This window comes from Dermacentor silvarum, chromosome 4, assembly GCF_013339745.2.
Source record: "Dermacentor silvarum isolate Dsil-2018 chromosome 4, BIME_Dsil_1.4, whole genome shotgun sequence".
In the NCBI taxonomy this organism is placed as follows: domain Eukaryota; kingdom Metazoa; phylum Arthropoda; class Arachnida; order Ixodida; family Ixodidae; genus Dermacentor; species Dermacentor silvarum.
The window spans coordinates 124,440,541-124,463,080 of record NC_051157.2 but is presented as its reverse complement, the minus strand read 5'-3'; the positions used below and the strand labels follow the sequence as shown (position 1 = coordinate 124,463,080).

At 47.0% G+C, this 22,540-nt stretch overlaps 1 protein-coding gene across 18 annotated transcripts in view; it reads right to left on the bottom strand.

Annotated features, from left to right (window-relative positions):
- Window positions 1-22,540, bottom strand: part of LOC119450613 (uncharacterized) — a 151,926-nt gene that overhangs the window by 110,220 nt on the left and 19,166 nt on the right. For 2 of the 18 annotated variants that reach the window (XM_049666039.1, XM_049666052.1), the window contains one exon: window positions 21,887-22,124. The exons of the other annotated variants lie outside the window; for them this stretch is intronic. In XM_049666039.1, the coding sequence (XP_049521996.1) occupies window positions 21,921-22,124 (204 nt within the window). In that variant the 3' untranslated portion in view covers window positions 21,887-21,920. Of the gene's footprint in view, window positions 1-21,886; window positions 22,125-22,540 lie in introns of those variants that run through there. 18 annotated transcript variants of the gene reach the window in all.

Sequence of the window (22,540 nt, the reverse complement as noted above, 5' to 3'; positions counted from 1 at the left end):
AGCATGACGACTATAGAAGGACGGCAATGAAATGAAAACGATGGTTTGATGGTGACGGCATGATGACAATAGGATGAAGATGACCGCATGACGACGTTGACATGACGATAATAGGATGGCAATGGTACAGTCATGACGACAGCGTGACGGCGACGGAAGACAATGAGATGACGACGCTGTAATGACGACGATGGCATGTAGCTGATGGAACGACTACAAGGCGTCGTGATGAGGGTATGACGGTGAACGCATGACGATGATTGTACGAGAACGACACAATCGCGACCATGACGTTTCGACAACGGAATGATGACAGCATGATGATGATGAAATTTTGACATCAAGTATACAATAGCATGACGAGAGCTGCATGATTACAACAACGTGATCATGACGACAAAGCGACGACGACTAAATTATGATGAGGTCGTATGAGAAGAAAGGAATTGTGTCAGTTGAATAAAGGCAATGAAAAGACAACGATGAGTGACGGCGACGGCGTGTTTGTGTGGGAAACTCACGGTCAACTTAATATGCATTAGCTGCGCTCCTGGGCCGCTACCTTTTGCACTATAGAGCCGGTGCCGGCCAATCGTGCAAGGTAGCAGTGAGCAGACAGCACCCATAATGGTGAGGAGAAAAGGCGTAGATTGCTTCACTTTAAAACCGGCGGCACAATTGAGAGTTGAGAGGCTAACTCCGCAGTAGTAAACATTTTAATGAATCACCCACAAACTAATCGCACACACATTAAAAAGAGGTAAAGTAGTCGATGGTGCAATGGTTATGACACAGTAGGTAAAGCCCGCTATAAGATTAACATTCACACCTTGCCTAGTATAGAAGGCAAAGTATGCAGCGCTTTATGCAACCCTTTGGCGTTTGCATCCTGCGTGAAAGGTAGCATTAATATTGTTACGGGGCGTGTAGAAGGCGTTTATTGCAGGGAACCGTAGGCAAGCAGGTGCGGATACTACTCGTCGTCCTTCTCTTCCTCGCTGCTGTCCTAATGTTTGTTGTTTCTGCTGGTGCTGCCGCTCCACTACCTTTGACGCACTGTAACATGGCTCCTCTCGCAGACGAAGCCCTCCGGGCGAGTAGTAAGTGGGGATTTCGTTGAATAAACGCTTCAGGCGGGCTGCATGCGTGATGTCGGTCTTGAATGACCGTCCTCCCAACTGGAGTGAGGCGCGCAATTCTATAATTCACCTCGCTGAGACGCTCAAGCACAATAAACGGTCCAACATAGTCAGCGAGCAGTTTTTGACATAGACCGCGTTTACGCACGGGAGTCCATAGCCACACTAAGTCATCCGGATTGGAAGTGACTTGCCGGTGTCGGCTATTGCCTCGGGATTTGTACTGCTTTTGTGAAGCTAGAGTACGTATCAGGTAATGCGCCGAGCCTCCTTCGCTCGGCGGAGAGTTTCCGCGATACAAGCGTCGTCGTGACTGCCAAAAGCAAAGATAGTGTCCAATGTGTACCCCGGCGGACGAGCGTAAAGCAGGAAAAAACGGACTGTACCCAGTGGTCTCATGTTGCGCGGTGTTGTATGCGTAAGTGACGAACGACAATACTTCGTCCCAGTTCTTGTGGTCCGAGCTTACGTACATGGAAATCATGTTCACATGTGTTATGTTCGTGAGTTCAGTCAGCCCATTGGTTTGCGGCTGATAAGGCGTTGAGTATCGCAGGTTGGAGGCGCACAAACGTAGAAGTTCTTCAACAACATCAGCTCTGAACAGACCATCACAGCTTATCAGCTAATGATGAGTGATCATTAGCCACGGTCGCTAATGATCACTCGAGGGGGACCATGCCGAAGTATAATCCAATGAAGCATAAACTGTAAAACCTCGCCTGCAGTTGCAGAGGGTAGTGCTGCCGTCTCGCAGAACCGAGTCAGGTAGTCGGCACATACTATGATCCAGCGGTTGCCTGTGGAAGAACGTGGGAACGGTCCTACGAGATCCATGCCTAAAGGCATTTATTCAAAAGGGAACTGGGTGGCACCGCAGGCTGTAAGAAACCGGCTGGAGCTGCAGCAGGTCTCTTATAACTTTGACACTCGGCGCACGTGGCTACGTACGTCTCCATGGTCTTGAGCATTTGAGGCCAGTAAAACCTTTCTTTGGCACGATGGATCGTCCGCGTGGAGCCTAAATGACCTGAAGTTGGATCATCCTGCACGACGCGTAAAACAGAAGAGCGGAGGGCTTCTCGCACCACCAGAAGAAACCGTGCACCTGTCGCGAAGAAATTCTTCTTGTACAACAGTCCATCCCGAACACAAATACTACATGATGTCGACTCTTTCGCTGCAGAGAAAAGTGGCTCTAAATTCGGGTCATCACGTTGCTTTTTGTGAAGGTTGTGGCATCAGGGAAATCACGGTCTACGGATGCGATGAGGTGGTCGAAACTGTCGGCGTCGCATTCCGTTGTACTAAGAGGCATCTGGGAAAGGCAATCGGCATCAGCATGTCGTCGGATACTCTTGTAGCATACAGTGAAGCTGTACTCTTGCAGACGCAGGGCCCATCGTGCAAGGCGTCCAGATGGATCGCGAAGATACACGAACCAGAACAAAGAATGATGGTCTGTGACGATCGTAAAGTGGCGCCCATACTGGTACGACCGAAATCGCCGGTACGACCATGCAAACAGCCTTTATGGACTCACCTTGTGCCATGACTATCTGAATAAAAGAGAGAATAAATGAAATGTGTTACTGTACATCACAAAGTTTACTGTATTTATATGCTGAAATGTAATACGGCATTTCGTTACGAAAGTCATAAAGTTCTAAAGTTCACGTCTCGGAGCTTTATTTCCACCAAGACGCGATTGTTATAAAATAAACAATTTCTAAAAGCTTCGCATATTAGCATAGGTCGGCGCACTCACTCATGAGTGCACTCACTCACACTCACTCACACTCATTTCAAAGGCGTGAGTGCGAGTGCGAGTGAGTGGCAGTGAGTGTGAGTGGAGGTGAGTGCGAGTGCGAGTGAGTGCCAGGAGTGTGAGTGCAGGTGAGTGCGAGTGCGAGTGAGTGCCAGTGAGTGTGAGTGCAGGTGAGTGCGAGTGCGAGTGAGTGCCAGTGAGTGTGAGTGCAGGTGAGTGCGAGTGCGAGTGAGTGCCAGTGAGTGTGAGTGGAGGTGAGTGCGAGTGCGAGTGAGTGCCAGTGAGTGTGAGTGGAGGTGAGTGCGAGTGCGAGTGAGTGCCAGTGAGTGTGAGTGGAGTGAGTGCGAGTGCGAGTGAGTGCCAGTGAGTGTGAGTGCAGGTGAGTGCGAGTGCGAGTGAGTGCCAGTGAGTGTGAGTGGAGGTGAGTGCGAGTGCGAGTGAGTGCCAGTGAGTGTGAGTGCAGGTGAGTGCGAGTGCGAGTGAGTGCCAGTGAGTGTGAGTGGAGGTGAGTGCGAGTGCGAGTGAGTGCCAGTGAGTGTGAGTGCAGGTGAGTGCGAGTGCGAGTGAGTGCCAGTGAGTGTGAGTGGTGCTGAGTGGAGTGAGCCTGCAGGTGGTGAGTGCAAGGTGTGACGTGCGAAGTGAGTGACAGTGAGTGTGAGGGAGGTGAGTGCGAGTGAGTGCCAGGAGTGTGAGTGCAGTGTGAGTGCGAGATGCGACGTGAGGAGCCAGTGAGTGTGAGGGATGGAGGTGAGTGCGAGTGCGAGTGAGTGCCATAGTGAGTGTGAGTGCAGGGGTGGAGTGCTGAGTGCGAGTGAGTGCCAGTGAGTGTGAGTGCAGGTGAGTGCGAGTGAGCTAGGAGGGTGCAGTGAGTTGAGAGCGGTGTCGTGAGTGCGAGTGCGAGTATGCGAGTGAGTGCCAGTGAGTGTGAGTGGAGGTGAGTGCGAGTGCGAGTGAGTGAGTGCAGTGAGTGTGAGTGCAGGTGAGTGCGAGTGCGAGTGAGTGCCAGTGATGGTGTGAGTGCGAGTGAGTGCGAGTGCGAGTGAGTGCCACTGAGTGTGAGTGCGAATGAGTGCGAGTGCGAGTGAGTGCCGCTGAATGTGAGTGCGAATGAGTGCGAGTGCGAGTGAGTGCCGCTGAATGAGTGGGGTGAGTGCGAGTGCGAGTGAGTGCCATTGAGTGTGAGTGCGAGTGAGTGCGAGTGCGAGTGAGTGCCAGTGAGTGTGAGTGGAGGTGAGTGCGAGGTGCGAGTGAGTGTGGGACCTGGAAAAAATTATGGTGAGTGAGTGTGAGTGAGTGTTCTCCCACACTGCCGACCTATGCATATTAGCAACTGCCGCCACATTAAAAGCCGTGCGCGTGTATTAAAAGATGGCGGGTGCATTCATGTGCGATGTCTTCCCGCATGCTTGGTGTGGAGGGTCACGTAATTTTAACCTTCGCCTGACGCATTGAAGCGAGAGGAAAGAGCATTGCCCGCCAGCAGTGCTCTCATCACGCCATAGTTGCGGCAGAGGGTGTTCGCAGTGATCGAGTGAGATCTGTTGACGTATTTTGTGCGCATCAGACACCATGCTTGTTAATTTAATTAGTAGGTCAATGTTTCCTGAAAAGTATAGCGCCTTACTTCGTGTATTGCACACATGCTGCTATCGCTACAAATGCTTAGTGTTTCGAACGAAACTGCAACCTTCTGTTTAGCAAAGAAGACCGCTATATAGAAAAGCAAACTGGATAATCCAATGAAGTTGCAACCCTACTTACCTTTCATGACGAGTTCGAGCAATTGTAACACCTTCCCGAAAGACTCTGCACGTGAAGTAAGAATGTTTTTTTACGAAAGTTGACTTTGACTAAGCGCTGTTCACGCTCGTAAAATGTAGTAATAGCCGATGCTCGCCGTGGCAACCGCATGGCCTTATCGAGAACACGAGTCACTGAGAAACGAGGAAAAGCAAGAATGCTGCATCCCGTAGTGTCCAACTACAGCACGACTTGTAATAGTTTCCTCGGTGTCTAGAAATAAGAACCACATTATTTATTATGATGAAGCAAAGTTACCTTCGGCTTGATACAGCATTTCTGTCACGAAACAAATGGCCGTCCTATGTTTACCGTGGTGACTTACAACTGATGCTTACAAGGCGAAAGTCTTTCATGTTCTCACCATTGCTCCCATAGCTGTTCGTGGAGCGACAAACGACGTACTTTTAATCTCGGACTATTCTGACTACTTTGGTCTCAGACTGATCCATATCTTTATTTCGATTCGAACTTCCATGAGAAGAACGTACGTTGAAAGAGCTCGCCCTGCTAGCACTTACTGAGTTATCGATAATTTGTCGTGCTGCACGCACAACATTCTAAGTTATACCCAATCTACAGCTACAACGTACAGTTTCACAGCGTTTTACAACTGGTTTCAGCTTTCATCATCATCATCATCATCATCATCAGCCTATATTTTATGTCCACTGCAGGACGAAGGCCTCTCCCTTGCGATCTCCAATTACCCCTGTCTTGCGCTAGCCTATTCCAACTTGCACCTGCAAATTTCCTAACTTCATCATCCCATCTGGTTTCAGCTTTAGCATGGATAAATTGAAATGCAGATTTTACATTTAAGTTTCAACCACAGCTGACTCCCCAATGCTTTCCTTGGCTGTGTTTGTTGGCTTCTTACGGTCATGATTAACAAAAAATCAAGCCCCTTAGTTTTCCTTCTCATTCATAGTAAACATAAATACCCATGTTAGTGGACGGATACGAAGCTGTTACCGTAGCACAATTGGTAGTGAGATGCACGAATAATGCGGAGGTGGTAGGTTCGGCTCCCACAGGCGAGAAGTTAGCTTTTCGTCCACTTTCATTTCGCTTTTTCCTTATTATTTCGACATTTCAGCAATAAAGAACAGCCTAATTCCCCCGATGCTTCCTGGCTTCATTCAGTTGGCTTTATATTGGTCATGATAAATGAACGGAACATATGTACAGCGTATCGCAGCTATATGCACCAAAATTTAAAGATATGCAAATGCCACGTAGCTCGATAGGACCAAAGTACTGTTGTTTTCCGTCCTTTGGCGATACTCATATCATTCTTGCATTCGCCTAATTACACATTTAGTCTTTGGAATGACGCCTGGCACCGGCAAAAAAAATATATCGCCGAGAGCTAGTGGGGCTATACTAGTCAAGGTGAAACCAAATTAGGGAAGGTCCACTAAGCTTCAACAATGTCACTCCCTCACCAGAACAGGAATTCGCCTCCCTGGTGCAGTATTCGGCCGCTACTGCTCTAATAAAGACTCCTGCAATTTACCCATGGCCCTCAGTCCCCAGCGGCTGCGGAGCACCTGACCAATGCGGTGGTCAGACCTGCGACGCGCCAGAGGGGTCTAAAAATATCTGGGCCCAGAATGGCCGCCAATAGAAACTGATCCTGGCAACTTTCAACAAGCGCATCCTATCGAGTGAGGCTAGCGTAGCATGGCTATTTGAAGAATTATCAGGTACTGCCTTGGATATTACTGGCCTTAGTGAGGTCAGAAGAACTGGTGAGGCATAGACAGTGCTGACTAACGGCCACGTCCTCTGCTGCAGAGGTCTACCAGGTAGGAGCGAATTCGGAGTAGGATTTCTAGTCCATAACGACATAGCGTGGCAACATTGTTGAATTCTACAGCAATAATTACAGGTAGCAGTCGTCGTAATAAAGCTGAATAGGAGGTATAGAATGAAGGTTGAACACGCCTACGCCCCAAACTCCAGTCACGATGATCAAGAAATAGAACAGTTTTTATGAAGATGTTTGAAGTAGCAACGAGAAAGGTGCAAACTCAGTATACCATAGTCATGAACTTCAATGCAAAAGTGGGGGGAAAGCAGGCTGATGAGCATCAATCGGCAACTACGGCATCGATTCTAGGAACACTAGAGGAGAGATGTTGGTAGAATTCGCGGAAGGAATAGCCTCCGGTAATTGAATACTTTCTTCAGGAAGCGCAAGCAACAGGAAGTGGACTGGAAAAGCCCTAATTGGGCGACAAGGAATGCAATAGATTTCAATACTCTCGGCCGTTCCAAGCATAGTGCAGGATGTTAAAGTGTTAGGTAGGATAAAGTGAAGTGACCATGGGTTACTAAGGTCTAGGATTCCTCTCAATTTGGAGAGTGAAAGAATAAAATTAGTAAAGAAGAAACAGGCCAACCTAGACGCAGTAAGGGTAAAAGCAGACTACTTCAGGCTGGTACTCGCAAACAAATATGCAGCTTTAGAACAGGAAGATAAAGACAACATAGAGGTAATAAATGAAACCGTAACTAGGACGATCTCAGAAGCAGCAATTGAACTGGGACGTATAAGGCACCAAGGCAACCAGTAGGTAAGTTCTCCCAAGTAACAAAGGACCATTATAATAAGTAATGACAAAACATGAAAGTGTCAAACTCGAGAGATCAGATAGAATTCGCTGGACTGTCGTACTGATCAACAAGAGAAAGTAAGGGATATTCGAAATTATAACGTGGAAAAGATTGATGAAGCTGTAAAATATGGACTCAGCATGATATCTGTGAGAAAAAAACTAGGCATAGGACAAGGCAAAATGTATGCACTGAAAGATAAGCAAGGGTAAGACAACAATTAAAATGGACACCGACCACGAAAGTTTAAAAAATATATAATAAGACGTTTCGGCTCTCTCACGGGAGCCCTGTTCCAACGCTTGACTTCATAAGCAGGGTAATATCATCCGCAATTTTGATGACATAGTAAAAGCAGCGGAAGAATTCTATGCTTAGCTGTACCGTACCCAAACACAGCCAAGCTACTTTCATTTGAAGGGGTGATGAACAGGATACAGAGGCCCCTTCTAAACTAGCGATGAAGTTGGAAGGGCCTTGAAGACATAACCCGCGAAAAGCTGCTGAAGAAGATGAATAACAGTTGATTTATTCAAGGATGGAGGAGATATCATACTTGAAAAGCTTGCGGCCCTTTATACGCAATGCCTCACGGCTTCGAAGTGTACCAGAAAGCTTGAATAACGCCCTACATTATTACTCAACCATAAGAAGGGAGACGTTACAGAATTGAAGAATTAGAGACCAGTTAGCTGCTTTCAGTATTGTATAAAATATTCACCAAGGTAATTTCAAATAGCATCAGGACAACACTTGACTTCAACCAACCAAGAGAACAGGCTGGCTTCAGGAAGGGATATTCTACGATGGATCATATCCATATCATCAATCAGGTAATCGAGAAATCTGCGGAGCACAATCAACCTCTCTATATGGCTTTCATAGATTATGAAAAGGCATTGATTCAGTAGCGATTACCAGCAGTGATAGAGCAATTGCGTACTGAAGGAGTACAGGAGGCATACGTAAATATCTTAGCAAACATCTACAAGGATTCCACAGCTACCTTGGTTCTCCACAAGAAAAGTAGAAAGTTACCTATCAAGAAGAAGGATCAGGCAAGGAGGACACAATCTCTCCAATGCTATTCACTGCATGCTTAGAAGAAGTATTCAAGCTCCTTAGACTGGGAAGTGTTAGCAGGGAGGATCAACGGGTGAATATCTCGGCCAACTTCGGTTGCAAATGACATTGCCCTATTCAACAACAATGGAGAGAATTACAGCAAATGATTGAGGACCTTAAGCGAGAAACTGTAAGAGTGGGATGAAGATTAATATGCAGAAGACAAAGATGATGTTCAATAGCCTGGCAAGGGAACTAGAATTCAGGATCGCCAGTCAGCATCTAGAGTCTGCAAAGGAGTACGTTATCTAGATCAATTACTCACAGCTGACCCTGATCTTGAGAAGGAAAATTACAGTAAATAAAATTGGGGTGAGGGCATACGGCAGGCAATTACCAAATCCTGAACTGTGCAGCTTACCTCTGTCGTTAAAAGAAAAGTGTACAATCATTGCATTCTACGGTGCTAACATATGGAGCCGAAACTGGACGATAACAAAGAATCTTGAGAACAAGTTAGGACCGTACAAAGAGCGATGGAAACGAAAAATGTTGGGCCAACGTTTAGAGGACAGAAGAGAGCGGTGTGGATCAGAGAAAAAAACGGGAATACGCCGATATTCTAGTTGACATTTAAGCGGAAAAAGTGGAGCAAGGGCAGGCCATGTAATGCGTAGGATGGATAACCGGTGGACCATTAGGGTTACAGAATGGATACCAAGAGAAGGGAAGCGCAGTCGAGGACAGCATAATACTAGTTGGAGTGATGAAGTTGAGCAAATTCCAGGTGCAAGTTGGAATCCGCTAGCGCAAGACAGGGGTAATTGGACATCGCCGGGAGTGGCCTTCGTCCTGCAGTGGACATAAATATAGGCTAATGATGATGATGAAGGTGATAAATTAATGAACTTCTATATCGGGAGTTTTTTGTTGCTCTACAATTCTCTCATTGACACTTTTGATTTGATTTAATATTTGGGAAGAGTTTTATTAACAGTAATTATGCAATTAGGTGGAATGGAAAAAATTATCTGAGTATCTGCAAGTGACGGCAAACAACATAACCATGATTCTGTCCTACGAGGCATTTGTATATTTTTAAATCTTGGTGCATTATAGTTGGAACACCCTGTATGAAATGTATTGCAAATTACGGTGGTCTGCTCCCGACTACGATCAGTTGCACTTCACTCCTCGAAGGGGCCGGACGTGTGTCGAGGAACCTCCTGAATAAAAACTTGTGATGTTGTGAACGTTGTTTAAACCGAGGATGCGGGACATTGAAGAGGTGCCGCGAAATGCTAGCGCACTTGTCTCGTGTTTACTGCTAATTGACCCCAGATTCTTTAAATGTCAAGGCACTCAGCGTTTTTCGCGCTACTGTAGACCGGCTAACCATCGATGCCGGGAACAGCAGGACCACTGATATCCCTATAATGCCTACGCCAGTAAATAGTAAATGCGGCAAGATATGTTTAGGGCATTCATGCACACGTGCAGACATACCTCAGAATAAACACTAAAATGTTTCGACATTATCCAGAAATTATAAATGCAAACGTCTGAAACCTTTTGTTTGACAACAGAATCATTTTGTACAAACGAGCATGTCACTATTGTGTTTCTCAGTAAAGGTGGCCTTGCAGCATTCTTTCCGTGAAATACAGCTGCAGCACGAATGAAACAAAGAGTTATAGAGGTCTCCCAAATGACAAGATGAAGACAGGTGCCCATATGTTGAGATAAAACACATGCATGTCTTTCGCAACCGAAGCAAGCTGTACACGGGCGCATCCTTATATACCGGAATTGCAGGTGATACAATGCACCCAATGATTTCTTTCCGTCGATGAAAATGACAACGATGAGGAACCTTTGTCGAGGACTTCCTGCACGAGCGCACTGTCTGCGTCATGTGCGTCAAAAACTTCGCTTGGAGAGGCATGTCGCGGCTGGCCTGTGCCATGGAAGCTTCATACCACCAGTGCGCTTCAATAAGATTCATGATACCGGCACTGCCTGGCAGTCTGCCCCGCCGCAGGCAATGGCGGTAGATCACGTCTACGCGAAGGCTGTTGCCATTCTTCGGGCGAGACAGTGATTGCATGTGGCGTTGTGCAGGTGCTTCACATTTTTGCACCATCTCATTTACGTCCCATACATCTAGGCTCTCAGCCCAATAGACTGTCGCGATCCTGTTGCACCCCCTGTTACGGCGGGGCGGATGAATGTACAACCCTAAATTTGGGGACTGGCCCCCAGTGCTGGTGGTGGTATATGTCACTTTGTACGAGGAGTTCACCACCAGTTGACAGTTGGACGGTGAGTGAGCGGCTGGGGCACGCCATGTGGGTTGTGGCATAACGGCGCAGACCCAAGACTTGCGGGCGCGGTACTTTATAGAAAACGGAGGGGCGCCTTGATAACGTTGCCGCTGTGCGTGCCTCAAGTGCATGGATGCCGCTTTACACGCATTTTACACATTTAAAATCTCTTTGTTCTTTATGCGTGAGCGTTCTTTGGGTATACTTGACGCACTTTCCGGATGCTATCTACCAATCTATGTATCTTGGTATGTATCTAGCTTTTTTTCCCGCCAACCTGGGCCACTGGGTAGTCCGTGATCGAATGGTTAGGGCATGGGGCTTCTGTGCTGAGGGAAAGGGTTTGAAACCAACCATCGGATCAACTTTGGTCGCTGAGTTTACCAATGTGTATTACGTGCCTCTTTTCCACGAAGCTCTTTCACGCCGACATGGTTCACTGTAGATGCGGGACTTGGCGGGCATTGCTGTTCCAAGAAACTCTGACACCGACATGTGCACTCGGTCTATGCTGGTCTTTAATGAACCTCTTAGATGTCGGCAAAACGCTGGAAGCGTTCTCTACCTGAGGTTGGTTGCGCCGATGCTCGGTTCAAGTGCGACGCCGGCGAGCGGACCCAGAGGCGGCGAGAGCGCGGGAAGCAGCGGCAAAACGCCAGAAGCGTTCTCTACCTGAGGTTGGTGGCGCCGATGCTCGGTTCAAGCGCGAGCTTCGCGAGCCATCAGCTTCGGGTCCGCTTGCCGGCGTTGCCGTACTGTTGCAGCTTTGGGAGTCCTCACCTCCGGGTCCGCATGCCGGCGTTGCCGTGCTGCTGCAGTTTCGCGAGCCCTCAGCTCCGGGTCCGCTTGCCGGCGTTGCTGTTTTGCTGGAGCTTGCCACGCCCTAGACTCCGGGTCCGCATTTTGTCTGCGTCGCCGTGCTGCAGCAGCTTTCCGAGCTCTCGACTCCGCTCGCAGTTAAGCCGCCACTCTCGCCTTTCATCCATAGCGGGCGCGCCGTTATCAGAAGCGACCGTTATCACCCATGGCTGAAGAGAGAAGAGAGCGCGCGTCGGGAACGAACGCCCTTTTAGGGTGCCTCGATGCCAGCGCCGCTGTTCGCTGGCATCGAGGCAACCTGACGCTCTTGTGCACCGCAGCGCCCCTAGCGGACTCCATGCAAACCAGAGCTACGGACGACGACGACGACGACGAGGGGGGGGGGGGGGACAAGGCTCGACCTAAGGCGCTTCGCCCATAGAAAAAAAATACGCTCGGGTATGTCGGTCGTTTTTTTGTCGTTGCTACAGTTGCGTAGCAACGGCGCCTGCTTGCCTACCCGTTTTGTCGTCTGCACCGCTCATATCCTGACGCCAATAGCACGCATAGCTGGCATAGCTCTTGTGGTTCAAGGAGTGACGTTATCAGGAGGAACAAGTCGTATTATTATATTTCATTTATTTTATGCAGGCCAAATTGCAGGGCATTTGTCAGGTGGGCAACATGGAACTATACAAGGCACAGGAACAGAAAATAAACTAATTACGGAAACTAAGACTGAACGACAAAACTAGGCAAATGGTAAGGAGATATAATGGCAGTTCGGGTGGTCTCAAGGAATGACAGACAACAGCGAAAAGAAGCCTTTAATGCAAAGCTGACATTTCATCATCATCATCATCATCAGCCTATATTTATGTCCACTGCAGGACGAAGGCCTCTCCCTGCGATCTCCAATTACCCCTCTCTTGCGCTAGCCTTTTCCAAATTGCGCCTGCGCATTTCCTAACTTCATCATCCCACCTGGTTTTCTGCCGTCCTCGACTGCGCTTCCCTTCTCTTGGTATCCATTCTGTAGCCCTAATGGTGCACCGGTTATCCATCCTACGCATTACATTTCCTGCCCAGCTCCATTTCTTCCGCTTAATGTCAACTAGAATATCGTCTATCCCCGTTTGTTCTCTGATCCACACCGCTCTCTTCCTGTTTCTTAACGTTACTCCTAAGATTTTTCGTTCCATCGCTCTTTGTGCGGTCCTTAACTTGTTCTCGAGCTTCTTTGTTAACCTACAAGTTTCTGCCCCATATGTTAGCACCGGTAGAATGCAATGAATGCAATGACGTTTATCACTCTCTTTATCTGAGCACGCATCAAGTGCTAAGATGCTTCGCTTACTTCTTTGTTTCTCGCGGTGGTTTTCATGTCGTCCGGTTCTCTTGCAAGCAAAATTTCCGCATTCTCATCAAAACATAATAATGCGGAATTCGTGCCAGTGTTTCCTGCTTATGAATTTCACAAGGGTAGCTCAGATTATGTGTCTGCATAACTAGGGGAATCTTCTCAAAGACAAGGCTGAGAATTTACATTACGTCATGTCTCTGAACAAGGAAAGCACAAGCACTCTGTGTAGTTGTATACAAATTGAACTCCCCCCGTCCTTGCGCATCGGCGTCTTCTGGTTCCTCCTGGCATTGAGCATCATTGAGCTGCGCCAAGCTTCCCTCAAAAATTGAAGTAACGGCTCCGCTTCGAAGTCGAGGCACATTCTTTACATCTAGTGGGACATCGCCTTTATGCTTGCTGAAGTAACTGTCAAAAATAAGGTGCTTCTTGAAGTGTCGGGCACATAATTTGTCCATTGCTTTAAGCGCTCACTTACTTTCAGGATTTTCTTGTCTCCACTGGTGCAGCAGCTGAAGATCAGGTGGTTCCGCGAAGAGCGAAAACTTCTCGCGTCCTTTGCCATACCCAGATTTACATCCGGGAACAATACACTGTCCAGCTGCTCAGTCTCTTCACGCACAAGTATCAAGATAGGCTCCGGCTAGTGACGAGGTGGCGCTGCGGAGCAACGATGTTCAGCGCCGTGCGCGGCAGGCGCCGTCTTACTTGAAAGGCCTCCGCGCTAGCCACACTAGTCGTTAAGAATATTAGGAGACTGCGCGTGTATGGACGTGCGTTTGGACGCTTCTTGTTTTGCTGCGTCCTATGTCACAAGTCCTGCATTGTGGCTTTAGTCACGTTGCGGGCCTAGAGAAGTACTTTCGCCCCTATGCACTTTGACACAAGTTATGGGAAGCAAGTCATGTGGAGCCTCTCAGCGAGGTGGACGGCGTCAACGTGTTCGCCAAGTGCCGTTCCCAACAAGGGAAAGCAACATTACAGCGTTTCTTTGCGCGTGATGTGAACAACACCAATTACGATTTCTTGCGCGTATAAGCCAATAATACGGACGTTATCGTCGCTTGAACAATGCTGGCATTATTCTGGAAGGCGTATTAAATCCTGTGCTTTGCGATGCATGCTCTGTGAGGAGTTAGGTTCTGCGCTCTGTCTTGTAACTTCTCCGGACTGGTATAATGTGTGCTACTTCAGTAGTTGGCAAGTGACGACACTCGTAGCAAGTCTCGGAAACTATTCTAGCAGCACAAGCGTACAAATTTGTTGCATCGATGCTTTAAGAGGAAACTTTGTTTCGGGGACACCTTTCTAAATGCATTGGAACGGTGAATCATTTTCTCAGCAACCAAGGCACTGAATGTGGTAAGGTTTATACATTTAAAAGAAACTTTAAGATTAGGTGAATGAAGCAGGCTTCTTATTTATGTTGTCAATGGCTTAAGAACATTTGTTTAATCACAACATTTCCAAACAGAAACTAGAAAATTCACAACTCTGTTAATCGTGAATGGAAAGTAATTTCACAGTTGTGTAAACTGTACCTAATATTACATCTAAAACGGACAAAATTAGATCTACAATAAATAGCTATGAAATATACGACCACGTGTGAGTGGGACCTCTGCACAGCTCTTGTAAACATCGCAACCAATTTGCGTAAGATACAAATTTGCGCATCAATTTTTTTCATTTATATAATCTAACTTACGCATTTGATAGCACCGTGATATCTGTTTATCGTGGAGTTGTGGGTTTTAAACTTTGTTCTATATCATGGAAGCTTATCGATTTTCGATCATTTTATGGAAAACATCTGTCTTTAATCAACTTTTTGCTTGCGACACTCACTAGGATTCTCTAGCCATTGTCACTAGTTCCCAGATGACACACACGCAAGCGAAGCAGCGAAAATTCCCATGCAACCTACAAAAACTACACGGCATTTGCTTACGAACAAGGGAGAGAGAGAGAGAAGGGAAGAAGGAAAGGCAGGGCGGTTAACCAGACATTGTCCAGTTTCGTCCGCCCGTCCAGTTTCGGGCTACGCTACTGAGTATGCTGTGCAAAAATGATGTACCACCACCGTAAAACAAACACGCAATGCAGTTTCACTACCTCAAACATTACACCTTAAGCAAAGTATATCCTTTATATCGTTACTAGCAAAACGCACTACATATTAATTATAACTTTACTCTTCGCACAGCAACAATCCATTTTTTCGTCGTTGTTGCTCCCACGGCCGCCCAGGAAACGATACATTTGGCGCCGCCTGACCTTTGTGGCTGTGGCCAATTTTTAACGCGACAGTATCGGCACTTGTGGCTCCCCTTTCGCGGGCACTTTCAATCGACGCATTAACAATTCGTCCAGTTGGAGGATGCCATTGTCAACGTCGAGAAAATGTCGCAGTTTCTCCCGAAAGGCTAAGCATCGATTGCGATAGCAAATTAGTAGAGAGCTATTCGAAGTAGGGATATATCTTTATCGGCTGCATAAACTTGGACACATTGGCTTACTAACTGAAATAACAATCGTGGTGTCAGCGCGCACAAGCAAACATGAATAGATCGCACTGAATGACCGCAGCCAACGACTGTCCAAACGCTGGCAGCAAGAGCAGGTTCGCGCGGTCTATAGCTTCAACGGAAACTGAGCGGCGAATGCACAGCGCATACAAAGGTCAGAGCCGTGTGGAGATAAGAGACGGTGCGGGCGACCGGCACCGTCGGGCAAAGGGCAGAGAAGTTGTTGGCAGAGGAAAAGCTGCCCCCCTTCCCCCCCCTCCTCTTTCTGTTTCTTGCTTTCGCGTGGGAGATTGAGTGGCAAGATAACCCTTTGGTGCCGGAGCACAGCGCCGCCCCGCCTCCCTCCCTGCCATACCCCCTCGGCTTTTCGCGCGACGGTCGCGTTTGCTTTCCACCGTGCGTTCGTCTCTCCGTGATAGCGCGCGGGGGAGTTCACCCTCCGTGATAGCGTGCGTCCCCCGCGCGCTTTCGCTCGCGCATACGGCGCGCGGCGACGATTTTATCGCCCTTGGAATCTATACGGAACCTCACGGAGACGGCGACGCCGACGGCAGAAATCCGGTTGAAGTGTCCATAAAATTGCTATCGCAATAAAACCCAACGCCATCACCGATTCCGCGCCTCCGACACCGTCCTCCCGCGCTTTGTCCGTCTCAGTGTTACGGCAGCGCTCCGACAGATGGCGCTGCGACCGCCGCAAACTTGACTGCGCGGAGCCTATACCTTGTTCCGTCAGGCATGAACAGACTGACCTAGAATATGGGAGAGTGTCCAAAGCGCCGGCTCCGGCTCCGGCCTTTTTCTGTGAACTGCCGCGCCGCGCCGCTACGGCTCCGGACCCGTGGGCTTTTCGCGCTCGCGAAGTGCGCGGGAAGCGAGGGTCGTCTGCTACACGCTGTAGTTTTTTGCGTTCGTTTTCCACGCAAAGCACTTAAACTCTATTTAACTTCAACAGTGTGGTGCTGCATGGAGATTACCCATCTTTGAGCGTTTCTTTGTGCTTGGCCAGCAAGATAATGCAAAAACTAACGTATCAAACTCATCAGCACGGTCTATAGTTCGGGAACGGTAATGCGGTAGCTGTGTGTGCGTAGAAACGCGCTAAATGAGCCCGCGCAAGGAAAGAACTTAAAAAAAGAAACGTTATTCCCATGGGTACGCGGGCAATAGCACCATGCTTGCAAGAATAAGAGTAATGAAAAAAAGTAAATTACTCGCGCAGTGAAGTGAAATACTTACGTGCGTGCAGTGACCGCTTCGCTAACCATTGCGTGCTTTTCGCAAACGGTCAATAGTGGTATACAGCTTTATGCATATGTATTTATTCGAAGATTTTTAGCCACGACAATATCTTATTAAGAACAGAGCAGATTGAGAAGGTGTAAGGGAAGCAAGATAAAGAGCCAAGACGGCCCTAACGCCGCAATATTGTTGGCTTATTTCGCTCCAGAGATTGCGTAACCCGAACAATTCTTGCTGTACGCTATCTCTTCAATACAAACTTAGCGCATGATGTACCTTAAGGTTCACCGTGAGCGAAGCTTTTTTTTTTCAAATTCAGACATTCGAAAGAAAAGCCATTCGATGCAGCCAATAGCTAAACAAACATTTTTTTACATCGAAATGAATAGATAGCTACTACTGGCCTAGCCATTTACTAATTTGTTATGTAACAGTTATTACTGCAATAGCCTTGTTTTAATAATCCGTGAATCCTCTCTGATATTACCAACATGTAACTTCTCATTATATCATAGTTATTGTGTTACGTGTGATTTTTTACGAAACTAACAAGCATTCTTGGCACGTGAAGATGTTTGTGCTTGCATTATATTGAGTAGAAAATCTGTCTTTGATGCACTACAAATATCGCAATTGATTCTACATATTCCTAAAATAGTTACCTTCAATAACAGCAAAAAATAACCGCCGTGGTTGCTCAGTGGCTAGGGTGTTGGGCTGCTGAGCACGAGGTCGCGGGATCGAATACCGGCCATGGCGGCCGCATTTCGATGGGGGCGAAATGCGAAAACGCCCGTGTACTTTAGATTTAGGTGCACGTTAAAGAACCCCAGGTGGTCTAAATTACCGGAGTTCCCCACTACGGCGTGCCTCATAATCAGATCGTAGTTTTGGCACGTAAAACCCCATGACTTAATTACAGCAAAAAATGGAAATTTTTATGTTCTGGGGATTAGTTGCCTCTTTCATTACGTAACAAGTACGTAATTATTTATCAGTAAATATAGTTGCTGTGGACGAACCAGCAAGCATACGCGATAAATATTTCTAAAGTTACTTTAGGAACATTGTAGGAAAGGGTGAGCCGGCAACCGCAGCTAAATCTTGGACACTCGAGAGAGGAAGACGGCCGGAAGCGCATGGTTTTCGTTCACGCACGAGCCACGGGGAGGAGGTGACGGAGACGGGAGCAGCGGGGTAGGGTGCTTTCTGCTTCCGCGGCTACTGCTCACAGAGCTATCTTGAAAGCGATCTGCGACGCGGCTGAAGTGTGCGCCCGGAGGAGCCTCATCTTGAAAGCGATCTGCGATGGGCCAAAGTGCATTCGCCGAGTGCCGGAAGCTACGTATGCGCTGCGCTTTCGACGTTCAGTTGGCGTTCAACCGAGAGCCCGCGCGAAGGTCAATTTGCTCGCTGTCACGCGCTTTCTCACTCCAGCGTTTTGACGAGCTCCCGCGGTCATCGAGCGAGATGTGTTCATATTTGCCTGTGTGCGCGTGACACCGTGCTTCTTTATTTAGTTAGTAAGCGAATATTTACAACTTTATATGGCCGATAAAACTGCTGTCCTTACTTCGTATGCAGCTGTCTACTAATTTGGTATCGCAATCGATGCTTCGCCTTTCGGACGAAACTGCGACTTGTTTTTTTTTTCAAACGCACACGAAAACTGCACGGAAGCCTAGCCATGAACTGCCTCGCTGAAAAATGGGACAAATAATTTCACTAGACAGCCCATAGCCATCCAGAACAATCATCGCCTGTCAGTTCTTGTTGAAATCCAGACCGCGTGTTTGATGCAATTTATGGCATAGCCTCCGTTCGAAACACTAGAACAAGCTGTCGAAATATTTATATAGCATTAGCAAGGTAGTGCGTTGGGCGAGTTGGTGCATAGCTAAACAAATGAGTTGTGGCGCAAGGAAAGAAGAAGGAAAACCAAGGGGAGACAGGATAGGGCGCCAAACTTTCAACTAGTTTTATTCCCAGCACATCACCCAAATATATACATTTCCAAGCATTAGCAGGTTGTGTCAGCAAGCCTTCTGTTTCCCTCTACAAAAGTGAATGTTGTTTTTAGATAGCGCAGTGAGGTAGCCTGTGACACGTGCTGCGCCTTGTCGTTGTGCGCATTTTTGGAAATGTATATATTTGGGTGATGTGCTGGGAATAAAACTAGTTGAAAGTTTGGCGCCCTATCCTGTCTCCCCTTGGTTTTCCTTCTTCTTTCCTTGCGCCACAACTCATTTGTTTATTTATATAGCTGTTGTCACAGGAGTTGTGAAACACCTTTCGAAACACGTTCCGTTGTCCGGGAACATTGTAGAATTGATCAATACAAAATCCGGCAGATCCCACGCCCTGCGGGAATTGATGTTATGCGAAGCATTCTGCCGGGAGCCTACCAAGATAACCAATAGTTACCAAGTTACCAATGGAGCACCAAGACGTAGGCGGCTGTTTCATGACCTGCATGACGTTCATGTCATGAGTCCTCAGGAGTAGCTTTAGCTATGCCTAAGAGACCTTAAGGCGAAAGCCTTAGTCATGCTCATGACAATGACTTCGACCATCAACCTTTAGCCTTTTTCTTCACTTAGTACCACATCCTAACCCGTTCCATCGGTTTTTGAGTGTTAATTTTCTTCGCTGAGACATTGCCATTTTTGGTGAGTCATGCTCATGACTATGACTTCTGCCATCACCGTTTAGTGTTTCCTTCACTAAGTACCCACATCAGAAGCGATTTCAGTGCTTTTTCAGTGTTAATCTCTTTTTTTTTTTGGTGAATCATTGCCATTGCTGAGTCACGCTGATGATTATGACTTCTACCATCATCCTTTAGTGTTTCCTTCTCTTACTGCCCACATCCGAACCCATTACAAAGGTTTTTGAGTGTTTATGTTTTTTCGCTGAGCCATTGTCATTTTTGGTGAGTCAGGCTCATGGCTATGACTCCTGCTAACATCTTTTAGTGTTTCATTCACATAGTACCCACGTCCCAACCCATTTCTGTGGCTTTTAAGTGTTAATCTTCTTTCGCTGTGTTATTGTCATATTAGGTGGCTGTTTCATGACCTACATGACACGCATGTCATGTCATTCATGTCATGAACTATCATTTATGTTCGTCATACACTCTTGTCATTCCATGTCAATTTTGGTACATACCAAGTTAACGAAACGGCCGTGCGAGCATGAAGTCGTAGGCGGCTAGATAGATACATAGAAATATATATAGTTAGATAGATAGATAGATGCTCTTAAAGTGGCAAATGTTCGCCAAGAAATGCTTCACATTTAAAACCCGAACTCCCATGACGATAGGATTGCCATAAACCTCGACCCGGATTTTCAAACTCGCAGTATTTACACAAACTGAATGAGCTAAGTCATTCCCCCTTCACAAAAATTCATCAACTCCGGAAGCTGCAATAAATTCTAATATTTCGTCAGAAAGTCTCCTAGATGGCCACTTTTAGCCTATTGCTTGTTAAAATATTGTTACCAACTTTTAACATATTCTGGGGGCTCGTGGTGTTCAAGGCACGAGAAACCGCAACACCCTCTTCTTGGCGAAAATGGTTTTTGGGCTAGAAGACACAGACACACAAAGAGGGAGACAGGACACACGAAATGCGACTTACAGATCATTCCTTTGTTTTACAACTCATTGCCTCGTCTAGAAATGAGTTGTATGTAGCGCTTCCAGAACACACGAAATGCGACTTACAGATAATTCCTTTGTTTTACAACTCATTGCCTCGTCTAGAAATGAGTTGTATGTAGCGCTTCCTGTGTGTTGTATCCTACTTTCTTTGTCCCTGCCTTCTAGTGCAAAAACCATTTTTGGAATGCATTTTCAACTCGCCCAAATCACCACAGTGACTCTTCGCACTTTTTCGGAAGGTTGATTTAAACTGGGGACCGAATTCCGGATTTCTAAATCGGTGGCTCCTTTTGTGACATTTCGGTATGTCAATGAATACAATGCTGAACGTTCCTTCACCGTTGTGCTTCGTTCTTCTATACCATCATCATCCCACCACACCTTTACGTCCTCACGCCCCTCCCTCTGGCCAAAGTAGCAGGCTAGAGCGCGCTAGGTCAGGCCGACCTCCCTGTCTTCATTAAAATAACTTATCTCTCATTTTCGCCTATTACCTCTCTGCCATTTGCTTTTTATGTGTTACCATCCGGGGCCTGGCGTTTTCGATCAGCACTCATTCCCTCCCGGGTCACTTTACACTCCCTCGCATGCACGTTGCCCATTCGCGGCCTTTCATGGCCGGTGCATGTCTTTCTGCAGACCCCGGAGGATATCCAGCAGTGGGTACGCGCCTCTGAAGCCGCAAGCTTCGGAGCAAAGAAAAGTGTTAAAAGCACCCGCAAATTGCTCTTTTATAATTCAATATATTTTCCTGGCATTTACGATATGTCCCTGTTCAAAACATAAATGCTGGCTCTCCCGTAATCCAGAGAAGATGTAAGCATGAAATGGCTACCGGAAAAGCAGAATGGTTTGGTGACGCCGGCCTGAAAGCTTACTGAGCCGAAATGAACCTGTTTTGAACTGAACCTTGTGGAACGTCTCGTCTCGGCCAAACAACCATCCCCACCGTGCCGTACGCTGGCGGCCTGGTCAGGCAGTGTGGCGCCATCTCGCGAAGTTTATGGAAGAACACCCACGCCGCGGAACACGCGGAACGCCGGCGTTGAAAAGAGCACAGACAACCCTGCCTCAGCGCCAAAAGATGACGCGTGTATGGTGCCCTGTATCTGACCTTTTGGACGTCGCTGTTGGAAATTACAAATAAAATTCAGCCTACTAGAAGTTACAGCTTCAGTGATATTGTGAACAAACATTACGAAGAACTCGGAAGCAATATTTTTTGTCCCTTGTTTGGGCAGTAACTTGCATATGTAATGCGGTCCTGTACGAAGAGTTGGGGGCCAGACACCGCATTTTTTTATCTTTTGACAGACTGCTCGGATGATCTCGTTTGTTCTCGCAACGATGCCCCGATATTCTCGTTTCAGTTCTTTTTGACGTCACGTGAAGGTCGCCGACGACGAGAGCTAAATGCATTTAATGCTTAAAACCAAATAGGATGGGCTAGTGCACACTTATTCTCGTTTGGTCTTCTACAGCCTGTAAAGCTTGTGTAGCTTGTCTACACAAGTCTCGTAAGTTGTCGCACAAGCAGAAACTCCTCACGCATGGGAGCTAGAGCTAATAACCCTCTGATTTATTTTATTGCAATAAGTATGCTAGGACTTTTTCAAAAATACTGTTCGTTGAAACAACCCTTTTATAGTGTATGACAACACGTTGTGCTTTCTTCTGATGAGCCCATTTGCCTTGTCTTGAAGCACGCCGATACCAACAGAGTAGTAGCGGCTGCCGGTCACTTCGTTATCTGTTTCGTACGCAAACCAGCCGTGGAATGTGACGTTCACTGTGAATTTACACATCTAAATAAATAAAACATAGAAAAAAGACATGTGAGCAAGGTGTCGTTAGTAAAAAGTTAGCTGTAGAAACACGGCGACGAAGCCACCTGCGAACAATTTGTAAAAAAGAAAAGAGGAAAACAAAATTGGGAAGTTGTCTACTAAATTTGTTAGCGAAATAAGAAAAAAAAATTATCAAAGAAACGTGCTGGTAACCCTAAATTATCCTCCTCCGGAAATGTTCACAAGAACTGGTCACTGAGTGGCTCCGAACATGTAGTTCAGTTTCTGTGCAGAATGGCGGCACGTGGTCGTCCTTGATAAATAGTTTAGTTGTACTGACCCGCGTTGTTGAAGGTCGCTACAATATACTGACATGAGAACAATGTCTCCGGGAGAGATTATTGCCCGCTTGGTTGCTCACTGTGATGGAAGCG